Source organism: Pistacia vera, unplaced genomic scaffold (assembly GCF_008641045.1).
Source record: "Pistacia vera cultivar Batoury unplaced genomic scaffold, PisVer_v2 Contig102, whole genome shotgun sequence".
NCBI classification, from domain to species: domain Eukaryota; kingdom Viridiplantae; phylum Streptophyta; class Magnoliopsida; order Sapindales; family Anacardiaceae; genus Pistacia; species Pistacia vera.
This window is the reverse complement of record NW_022195050.1, coordinates 1,121,724-1,133,811: the sequence shown is the minus strand read 5'-3', so window position 1 is coordinate 1,133,811 and position 12,088 is coordinate 1,121,724. Positions and strand designations below refer to the sequence as shown.

At 37.6% G+C, this 12,088-nt stretch overlaps 1 protein-coding gene and 1 pseudogene across 1 annotated transcript; both read right to left on the bottom strand.

The window, feature by feature from the left end:
- Positions 1-6,752: 6,752 nt before the first annotated feature.
- Positions 6,753-7,691, bottom strand: LOC116121755. The gene has a single exon (XM_031407700.1). It carries the CDS (start codon positions 7,689-7,691, stop codon positions 6,753-6,755), a length of 939 nt encoding a protein of 312 aa, XP_031263560.1.
- Positions 7,692-9,074: 1,383 nt separating this feature from the next.
- On the bottom strand, positions 9,075-10,538 carry LOC116117800 (annotated as a pseudogene).
- Positions 10,539-12,088: the final 1,550 nt, after the last annotated feature.

The window sequence follows — 12,088 nt, the reverse complement described above, 5'->3', positions numbered from 1 at the left end:
AAACTGTCATTCTGCACAGGTCACACTAAAAAGACCATAACTTTCATTATACACCTCTGATTACTACGGTTCTGGTCTCGTTTCAAAGCTTAGAAACAGGGCTATAACTTCTATGTTTTGGTCTCAGCCCAGTTCAATCCGTAACATGCCCAAAAATCACTTAGAAAGTTACGGCAGTGACAGGGCAGATTTCACTTAGGCATTTCATCAAGCAACTCATGTGCACATAAAAACTCTTCTCTAACTACAACTCTCCTTCTCTTTTTAACCATCCAGAATTGGAAGTAAATTCCCTTCTATGGGCATAAACCCTATCATAGAAAAACACTCCCAAAATACATACTCAATCTCCTCCAACTTCATCTCAAACTATTACTCATAAACACTTTCCATAAAGGAAATATCCAACAAACATAATATAAATACTCTTCTCAACTCAATTTCTCAACAAATAAACATACATCTCTACTCAATTTCTCAATAAGCATCATATATACATGCATAAATAAATCTCTACTTAAGAATTTCTTAAACTTTAGCTTGAGTTGGATTTACTTACCTCATACTTGAGTAGTCTCCACTAAAGCTCTCTACTCTTGTAGGATCATAACTTTCCCTTATTTCCTAAGTATAAACTTAGTAAGAACTTAACCCTTACATAAATAAAAATCATATCTAAAGTAGGGATTCTTAACTCTTCTTGCTTAGGATCACTTCTTTGTCAAAATCCAACTCAAAACTCTCAAAAATCCCTTAGAAAATTGAGTGAGAAATTGAGAGAAAATGGGAGATGAAGAGGCAGTGGAAATGGGTAAAATGAATGGGTTTAGAGAACTCAACCCTTATTAACTCATATAATAGCCACTCTTTCCCATTTTGCCCTTACTCTTTCTTGAAATTTCCACCTTTATCCTTTAATTCTCTACAAACTCACCCCCATTTTACACTATTCTCCATGAAATTTCCTTACATTTTACTCCCCACTTTTCCTACTAATTAGGGGTAGAATGGTCATTCTGCCCCAAAAGAAGAATTCTCTAGAAACCTCAAGGAACTTTTCTGCCGTATCGTCGTCGCGGCGAAGAACTTCCTGTCGCCCCGACGAAATAGTCCAGAACCGACACCGCCAACTCAGAATCAACGTCGCCGCGGCAAAGCTTCTTCCTCGCCCCGGCGAAGACTGAAACTCCAAAATTTGCTAAGTCTTGATCAATTCCAAGGTACACACTCAACCAAACCCAAAACATAAACTCAACCGAAGACCAACCAAACAACATGAACAATATATAAACTCATTTAGGGGCAATTCAGTAATTCTTTAGGCCATACCGTAAACAGTGGCTACGTATTTCAAGTGGGGTGTTACAACAGTGGCATTCATAGTATTATATGTCGATGACATACTTCTGATTGGGAATGATATGCCTAACTTGCAGTCAGTAAAGACTTGGTTATCCAAGTGCTTCTCTATAAAGGACTTAGGAAAAACAACTTACATTCTCGGAATAAAGATCTACCATGATAGGTCACGTAGGTTGCTTGGCCTACGTCAAAGTACATATATAGACAAGGTACTTAAGAGATTCAGTATGAAAGAATCCAGGAAGGAATTTCTTCCGATGTCACATGGAGTATATCCCTCTAAAGATATGTGTCTTAAAACACACGATGAGAGAGATAGAATGAAAAAGGATCCTATATGCGTTAGCAATTGGATCCATCATGTATGTCATGTTATGTACTCTGGTTGATGTCTCATGTGCATTAAGCACTTGTAGTAGATATCAATTAGATCCAGACGAGCATCACTAGATAGCTATCAAGAACATCCTTAAGTAACTGAAAAGGACCAAGGATATGTTCTTGGTTTATGGAAGGGAAGGTGAGCTCACTGTAGAAAGATACAGTGATGCTAGTTTCCAAACAGATGCAATCTGGGTTCGTATTTTGCCTCAATAAGGGTGCAGTGAGCTGGAAGAGCTCCAAGCAAAGCATTATAATAGATTCTACAACGGAAGCCAAGTATATAGCATTATTCGACACGGCCAAGAAGGCAGTTTGGATCAAGAAGTTCATCACTGAACTTGGTGTGGTCTCCACTATTGTTGATCCAGTAGAAGTCTATTGTGACAACAACGGAGCAATAGCTCAAGCGAAGGAGCCACGGTCTCACCAACGGTCCAAACACATACTTAGGTGTTTTCATCTCATCGGAGAAATAGTTGAGAGAAAAGACGTGCAGATCAGCAAAGTACATACTGATGATAATCTCGCTGATCCACTGATGAAGCCTCTGTCACAGTAGAAGCGTGAGAAGCACTTAAGGTCATTCGATATGAGATACATGAATGATTGGCTATAGTGCAAGTGGAAGATTGTTAGAGTAGATGTCCTAGAGCCAATCAATTATTGTAAAATTGACTTTGTAATAATGTTTATATATCAATAAAAGGCATATTCTTCTATATCGTGTAAATCATAATTATATGTAATGATATATGTCCTTAGGATGGTAAAACCGTGACGAGGGTATCAAGTGCTTCAAATCTTGATAGTGAGAACCCTATGATAACATATGATGGTCATTATAGAAATGTCCGTAGCCCCAATATTATTCTGATTAAGGACACAGATAATATGGTAAGACTATCATAGTGTTAAACGACCTTGTCGAAAGATAATGACTGATCTCATTTGTCAATGTTGTTTGCCAACAACTTGGTGCAACACATGAGTACTTGTTATAGGCAAGTTCACTAGACAGACTCATCAGAGGATTCCATATGGATGGTAATCCTAGTGTCTATGGAATAATTCCTCTAACAGATGGTGGTGCATGTGATCCTCAAAATTGAGATCATCAGAGTGCCTTGTGCACCAATTGGTGTAGTTTGACACCAGTCCAATGTAGTTCTATTTAGAGCTATCAATACGGTAGTGATTGGCTACATTGAGAAGTGTATGGAGACTATGCTAGATCAACAAAGGATTCATCACTCTCGGGTACGGGAGAAGTTATCTCACTTTGTAATTCAGTAAATGACAATGACACTAAATCTATGGCCACAATGGGATTGAGTTGTAACTCAATCCAATTTAATATTTCTATCATTGGTCCAATAACTGAATACAATCATATCGAGGACTATTTTTGTACCCCAACCGCAATGAGATAACAGATGATGAAAAAATTTGATTTCACGGTAACCATACCATTGACAGGCTGCGATTTCGCTGAATCCGAATCTATCGGGTGGTCATGATACCTTGCTAAGGGGCAAGCTTGGTCTATGTGTAGTGAGACGGTTAATTAGAGTTTAATCACAATACTACTCACTGCCAAAATGATGAGGAGCCTACTGGTCACACACTTATAAGAATCAGTCTATGAGATGGGTATTTTCGTCTTTTGGGACGAAATGGTATTTTGATAGTCTCACAGTGCAAATAAATTTGTTGAGGTTGTTGCCTATGTTTAATTTTAATATCAATATTAAAATTAGTGAGATTATATTTGAATATATATTAATATGTATATTTAAATGAATTATTATTAATTAAATGTTAATATATATATATATATTAATTGATTTTACTAATAATAGGGTGTTTGGTTGCAAGGGTGAGTTTGTATTGGTGCCCATGACTATTCCTTAATGGAATAGGGTTTTAATTAGTTGCACTATATAAGTGCAAATTAAATTAAAGCAAAAGAGAATTTTACAAAATAAAGAAAAACCCTAGCTGCCCAAAAACTCTCTCTCACGTTTTCACTCTTGAGTGCAAAAGAAAAATTCCTTTTTTCTCTTGATCTTCCTTGATTCTTGAAGCCCTTGGTTATTCTAGCAAAATAATCAAGGGTTCTACAGATTGACTTCGTTTAGACAGCGTGAGTGCGTTTCTACGTTGAATCGAGTAGCAAAATCAGACCCAGAGATATTTGGAGAAGCCTCCAAACGTGCGTAAGTGTTTTTGGATACTTGTATGGGTTGTTTATTTTTGCAGATTTGTTTTTATACGTTTTAAGTTTATGCACGTAAATAATATAATCTGTGCCTGGATTTTTGGATTTGTAAGTGATCTTTTTCGTTTTAAAATACGCTTTTCCATTGTGCGAAGATGGCCACTTACTAACATGAGGCACATACATTCTATGAGTGGTTAGGGTTCACGAACGAAGAATGAAATTAGAATGAATTTAAAGAAAGCTTCGAAGTGATTCTAGAATTTTCATTGATCTGAATTAACCACAACAGTAAGTATAAGGATTGACTTTTAACTACCCATTATACTTACAAAACGACGTCGTACAGTCCTTTTACTAACACTTTAACAAAATGGCACCGCTTAGGAGAAACAGAGACATCCTACACTTTTTATATCTAACATCCCCTCTTAAGCTAAACTGGGTCCCAGTTTTAGCTTGACACAAAAACTTTGCTTTATCATTTGACATAACATTCTAATTACAACATAATGAAGTAAATAAAAATATAAAGGTAAATAATAAAACTTCTAGTTTCAATGTAGCAGCAATGTTGACAAAGTTTCCAACATTTCAATACGGTAGCAATGTTCACCAATTTCACCATATTTCAGATTCAGCACTTCAGCAACCAACAAGTTTAACTCATTTGTTCACTACTTTCGCCATATGCCAGATTCAATACTTCAACATTAATCAACAAGTTTAACTCATTTGTTCACTACTTTCACCATATGCCAGATTCAGTACTTCATCATTAATCAACAAGTTTAACTCAATTGTTCACTACTTTCACCATATGCCAAATTCAGCACTTCAGCAACCAAAAATTTCACCATATTTCAGATTCAGCAACCAACAAGTAAAGAACATAAAACAAGCTATTTGTTCATCACCAATTTTTATAAAACACAAACACCTTCAGTAACCATAGCAACTTTAGGACACATTAATCAATACTTCAAAGAACATTAACAACTGAGCTCATTACCAAACCAATTTTAGTTAACACATACAGCTTCACCAACCAATTTATCATCACCAATAATAAACATAGCTTGCCTTACCTCTTCTGAAAAGATTGGACATATCATGTTAGTCTTAAGGAAATTAGACACTTGAATCGGAAACATATCATTCATGCCATCCAAAGAGGTAACCGAGCTATTAGTACCAAGGAGCTACTCAAAGAACGAGACAAACTCCTCCACCATCTCGTAGCCTTCCACAATTTCTCTCGAACCCCGCGTGATCCTATAAATTCTTTGCAAATTATTGGCTATTCTTAAGGACTAGTGGAAAAAAGCTGAGTTTTGATCACCTAAGCTCAACCAGTGGACTTTCGCTTTTTGTTTAAGGAATTGTTCTTCATCAAGAAGAGCTACTCGAAAAACATTTGAGAAGATCACCTCTTGGTCACGAAGCTCTCTATTATAAGGATCTAAGTCCAGAGCTCGCTGGATCATTTCAACTTCATTCCTCAAAATGTCCACCTATGACTGAGGTTGCCCTGCTTTTTGTTCAACATCCTGAAATGGGGTTTTAACAACATTAATTTTTTAACCACCCTATAAATAGACACCCCTTCAACGTCCAAAGCCAAAATCCTCTACACCAAAGGCTTAAAATCTTTTTTGTAAACTAGAAAATTGAAGAATTTAAAGGGCCGAGGTTTAGAAGTAGTCAGAAGAAGGAAGGTTGTCAATGACAGGTTGTGGTCACTGATCCCATAGGGTAAAAAACCGTGTTAACTGGGCAACAAAGTGGGCATTACCCATTGCCTGGTCAAGCTTCTTCAAGTTTCCCTTCTCTCCATGCGGCTTTCCATTCCAAGTGTACAGTATCCCAGCTTAACTAAGATCCTCAACCTCGCATACTATCCCTAAACTCCTTCATTTCTGGAGTGACGTAGTTAGTACCCCCCATACTCTCACTTGAATGCAAGGTGACATTGAAATCCCCCAAAATTAGCCATGGACTATTTCCCACCTCGAGCTTATGATGGCAAAGTTCATTCCAAAGGTCTTGCCGACCTGTATGGTCATTCATAGCATAGACCAAAGAGCAATGAATCTCTATCTCACTACTAATGGTCCGAATCAAACACTGAAGCACTTGATCCGTCTCCTCTTTTACATCCAACATATAAACATCTGAATCCCATCCAACCACAATTCTACATCCTCTAGAACACTGGTCAACATTAGACACCCGCGTCCATCTTTTGAAAACGTTCTCAAAAATACTATTAGTGTTTGGATGAGCCACTCTGGTTTCCACCAATGAGCATAGTGCAAGATGTCTCTTTCGAATCAAACTACGAATTTCCTCTTGTTTAAGGGGCTAGTTAAGCCCCCTAATATTCTAGTAAGCTATATCAAGCATGACAAGAAGTGGTGATTAGGGGATCATCTAGACTTCCCCCCGAGTCCTTCCTACTCGTTTTGTTAATTGTTCCTTCTTTCATAAAACCCGTCATGGATGTCATATCTGATTCTACGTTTGTGCCTTCCATATTAGATTCACAATCAACTTCTAATCCAATTCCTACTTTCATATCCAATGGATTGGTTTCCTCCTCATTTCTGTCCATCAAGTTCATATTCTCCTCACATTCGGCTACAAGGCACCGTAAAGAATTTTCCACACTAATGGGTGGTTGCTACTCCTTGGATTTGTCTTGAGTGATCTTCTGGGATCTAGGGGCCATCACAGCTTTTCCTTTAACCTGACTAGTCTTCCCCTATTTTGGCTAGCTCGAAATTGTTCACTGAGGATTAGGGCGATTATCAATTCTAGGTCCGCCAACTCCTTTCCCTTTGCCTCGTCTAGAAACCTTTAGGAACCCCTCATCTTTATCAGGACTATTCTGCACATTCTCCATTATATTCCCTTGACTCTCCACTCTAGGTTGTCGTGGGCAAGAGACCTCCCCGTGACCAAACACGCAACATCTTGCACATTGTGATGGGTGCCACTGATACTCCACTTTTACATCCATAACCTTAAGTGCCAAATTTCTCTCATTAGGCATTTGAATTTTTGTCACTGCCGGTAATGGGCATCTAGCATCAACTTCCATGAGAACCCTTGCAAAGCTTATTTGGCCCACTCCAAATCTGCAAGTGTCTTCCATTATTTTGTCCACCCCTAGAGGTTTACCCACCCCACTGGCAATGTAACTCAGTCCCTCAGCATTCCACAACTCTAATGGGACATCAAAAAGCTTTACCCATAATGGTATAAATTGTGGTGCTTCTTTATTTATTTCCATCTTAGGTTGCCATTTCTGTAGCAGAATAGGCTTGTTTTGAAATAACCATGGGCCATCCTCTAGGCACTGAAACATCATTGCCTCTTCCTCAAATTTGAAAAAGAAAAACCCCTTTTCATTCATCATAATATCCTTGATCTCATATTTTTGCGACAATTTCAAAGTCATAAATTGAACCGAATGAAACAGAGGCTTTCGTTCAATAAACGACCCCACCAAGCAATTTCCCCATTTTTTCCTTCCCTCCATAGTCAAAGAAAGCGGCACCCTCACCATTGTGGTACCTCCATTAATTACGATTGGCTCATGATATTTCATTTGTAGTTTTTCCCGTAGTGTCCTTTCATGAACAACGTTCGCCCTGCTTCTTTTTTGCCCTTCAATAGGATTCCCCTCATAAGCATTCAATTGCCCATCAAGATGGCCGGACATCTACTCCTCATTAGTCATTTGGAAAGAAAAATTCTCCCTTTCCTCTGAGCCTCCATTTTGCACCTAGCCTTGTTCTTTGGTATTAACCCAAACCCATGGTGAGCCTTCTGCCCACTAGACTTCCCATTAAATGGTCCAACATCTCTACAAAAGCCCAACCAATTATCCAGGCCCGCAATACTTGCTTTCCCCTTTGGTCCTTCATTTTGCTTTTGCCCATTGACTACTTGATGGTCGAACCCTTTTTGTTGCTTCTAGGCCTGAATTACGTCTAACCCATTGCCCGACTCGGCCTCCTCTCCTACTAACCTGAGAATCAACCCATGAGAGTTTTGGTCTCTAAACCTGCTCCTTGTTTTCTCATCGATCGAAGCTCTTGTCACAGGCGTTTGAGTTTCACCATTCATTACACCTCGTCGCTTCATCGGTAGGCTCCTTGACCGAGCTCGGTTGTCATCATCTCCACTTGCCAAATTAAAGTTTGAAGATGGTGGTCTTCGTTGATTGAGGGTCAGTCCTCTATTTGGTGTTTCCGCCACAATGCGTCTGGTATTGCGAATCACTTGTAAAGCCTCATCTCATGGGATATTCCTATCTTCCTCTGTCAGTTCTCTTGACCCATTTTCGTTTAAGGCTCCAGTTATGCCAGTCTCAAGATTTTTCGTCCCATTTTCATTTCCTCCCTCACTTCAAGTCAAACTAGCAATGCCATAATTAGGTTTTTCCATTTTCTTGCCATCATCCACAGCCATACTCGTTTTTTTCAATTTTCGTGCCTTCATCCACCGTCAATTTCCTACCTGTCAAGTAAACCCCTAGCTTTAGCTCGTGTCGCGAGCTCTAGTTCTTACATCCACCTTGCCCTTCTTTTTTTGGCTTCATAAATTGGCGCTCCCCAAATAACCTACTCCGTCTGCCTAAAACAACCTTGGCTTTGATTACACTCCCAAATCATAATTCATAGGTGGTTAAATTGAATTGTGGAAATAGATTATAATTACCTTGTAATATCCCAGGTTTATTAAACATTGATTAGAGCTTTAAAAATATTTGCATCAATATTCTTTTGACTTGTAAAACTGCAATAAAACATTAAAATGTGCATAAATATAGTTAATTATTCCATTATTAGTCGATACATCCATATTGGTACTGGACTACAGTTTAATTAATAGTTTAACTGAGGCACATACCAATTGGTAATAATTTTTATTAGTTTACATCTGGCTTAGTTATCATAATATGTTGCACTTGCACGATAAACAGTAGCTTGTTGGTCACATAACTTAAAGAATTCAGTCAGTGGCAATAAAAGAATTCATAAAGAAAGAATAGAGTACAATTACATTCTTTCATGTGCAAACTTATATTTATACCATTCAATTACAAACAATTGTTGGGTTGAACCAAGCCAAGTTCCTTCCCAGTTACGTAACTACAAGATGATTGAGCGACTTGGTTTGAATACTTCAAGTTTATATTTTGTAATCTTATTCTTTTGCAAGGGTATTTTGTGCTACAATTTAAATTTATAGCAACTGGTGCAACAGATGTTCCCCAAATATTTTGATATGTCACATCACTAATTTGGACACCTGAAACCTGGATGTAAAAAAAAAAAAAAAGTATAAATAGTGATGCTATACATTTTTTAAGATTTATTGAGAACATAATGGATCTAAAAATTTTCATTTACATAGAAATATTTAGGAGATCTTTACCTGGCCTGGACAATTTAAGTTGTGAGGACAATAGTTTTGGTCAATAATAATGGGATTTTGAACATTTCGCATTGTAGCATCTAAGAACCGAATGCCTTAGACAAATCCATTGCTAGGTCTAGCCCATGACTTTATCCTCAACACATTTTGAGTACCTACAAAAGTTGTGTTTTGAACTATCACGTTTTGGACTCCTTCCTCATTTCTATCCTTGCCCAGGCTCCCAATGCTATAAATCAAAGAAAAACATTCTCGGTATGAATATCATATGGAAGATGAGATGTTTGTTGTTAATTAGTTAAGTAGTTTTAGATGATAAATGTTTGAATTACCTAATACCATGACCGGGGCCGCACGTGACACGTTCAATCCACAAGTTCTTAGTTCAAGGGCCAATTGAGATGCAATCATCCCCAGTTTTAAAGGAAGAGCTCATGATATTGACATTTCTAGATAATTGGACATGAATTCCATCTGTGTTGGGGCTATCGCCGGTAGCTATGACTTTAATTCTTTCAACATGAACATTCTGGCAACCGTTGATAACAATGTGAAACATTTGGCTATTTAGTGATATAAGTCCCTTGATTTTGATATTGTTTGATTTGCTAAAACTCACTGTCTGCATTCACACACACACAACAGATTTCATAAATTAAGACATCGTAAAATCAAAATAAAACTAGAAAGAAAGTTATGTATTCCGTAATGTAGCTCCATTGGGACAATTAGTGCTTTTAGCCTTGCAATTCCACAACGCATTTCCCTTGGCATCCAGTGCTCCACCGATGATGGAAACACCGCTAACCCCTTCAAAGCTTAGCCAGTTGTCAGCTTGAGCTAGTACACGGTAATCTGATGGAGCCACTAGAGTTCCATCAATGCGCATATTGATATCTGTATTTTTGCAGTCAACTTTAAAGGTCATAGAACCAAGCAAATACCTTCCTTTTGGTACATAAATTGTGGTTGATTCTGTGGAGCCACAAGCTGCAGCCCATGCTTTGCTGAATGCTTGGGTGGAATCTGTTACACCATTGCCTTTGGCTCCAAAACTTAACACCTTATAGTTTGTTGCTGCAGATGATGAATGCAAGTTGTAAATACAGAAAACGAGGAAAAACATGTACAGATGAGTATGGAAGCACTTGATCGCCATTTTTGCTGAATACGAGAGAAATATATTAAGACTAATATGGGTTAACAGAGAAGATGATACTTAATTAGGTAGAAATTAAGAATTTGAAGGTAAGGTGAGTTGATGAGAAGATAATGTTGAAACGGTATAGGTATTTATACAATAAGACAGAGGGAAAGATACAAATGTTTGGATTAGATAGAAGGAATGGTGTAAAATTTAAGAAATCTAGATGAAACCCAAAGAAAACAGCGCCGAATTACAACTAGCTCTCTCATACATGTATCAAATTTCGTAAGTCTCAATTAAGTCTATAACCACCAGAAGTCCTTTATGTACGTGGACCGTAGTAATAATAATTAATTTATAACGTAATTAAGATATTAGATATACACACAAGATTAAATTTAATATGATGATTAATGTACTATATATAAAGCCCAGCAGCTTAATTCCAAAATACACCACCTTATTCAATTATTATATCGACAAACAATTCCAAGAACTATTGAAGAGATCAGGTAATTGGTAAACTCAAACAGTCAAATTCATTAAATTACTATAACTAGTAGTAATTAAGTACATAAAGCTTAATTCCAAAGTATACCACTATTGGATGATGGCTTGAAACACTGTCATATTAGAACTTAAGTGGGACAACTTCATTTTGAACTAAACTGAGAAAACAATCTTGAGCGTTGATGAAGAGAATATCCAACTGCTGGAATTAAACCCTACAGTCAACCATATAAAAACATATCTGTCTTGGCATTTTGTACGCGTAGTATTATTTTGCAAAACTCTCTCTTCTTCGTTAAACACCATTTTGAGTCTTTTAGGGTTTTCAATTTGGGTTGTGTGAATCTTGTAACTTGTTGATTGAGTGACTGGATCAGGTCATTTTGGGTGTATTTGTATACGCTATTAGTAGGGATTCAAAGGGTATAATCTCTAAGGTGAGTTACGGGTTGAAGAAGGGGTATTGAGGGTTTTGTGTTGCTGTGTGTGTAATCTGTAATCTTGACAGTGATTTAGTGCAGCGAGCTCGTGTGTTTCCTGAGCTCAACGTGGACATAGCTTGCTCAAAATAGAGCAAGTGAACCATGGTAAAATTCTTGTTGTTCTTGTGCGTCTGATTTGTGATTCTTAATTGTAATCTTTGTTTGGTTGATTCTTGTGTGCGTGGTTATAACAATGGTATCAGAGCCATTTCTTGGAGATTAGGGTTTTGTGAAATTAGGGTTTTATGAAATTAGGGTTTTGGAAAATTGGGGTTTTTTGAATCAGTGATTCCTTTGAGTCTCCAATAGAATCTAGGGAGTCAAATCTTGGCCAAGTTTAAGGATATCTAGGCTGGAAACCAGTAACCGCCTTAAAAACTGTCTGGCAGTACTACTTGACGACTTCTGGTATAACAACGCCACGTACCTCTTAGACCTTTCTTTTTACAGTTACAGTATAATGAGCACTACTCGTGTGGAGATCTCCCAATATGATGGGAAGATCGATTTTGGGAGTTGGAAGAAAAAGATGAAAGC

Bases quoted from the DNA above. Each gene is read 5' to 3' on its own strand.
- LOC116121755 (XM_031407700.1), bottom strand. From the start codon at position 7,691: ATGTCCGGCCATCTTGATGGGCAATTGAATGCTTATGAGGGGAATCCT.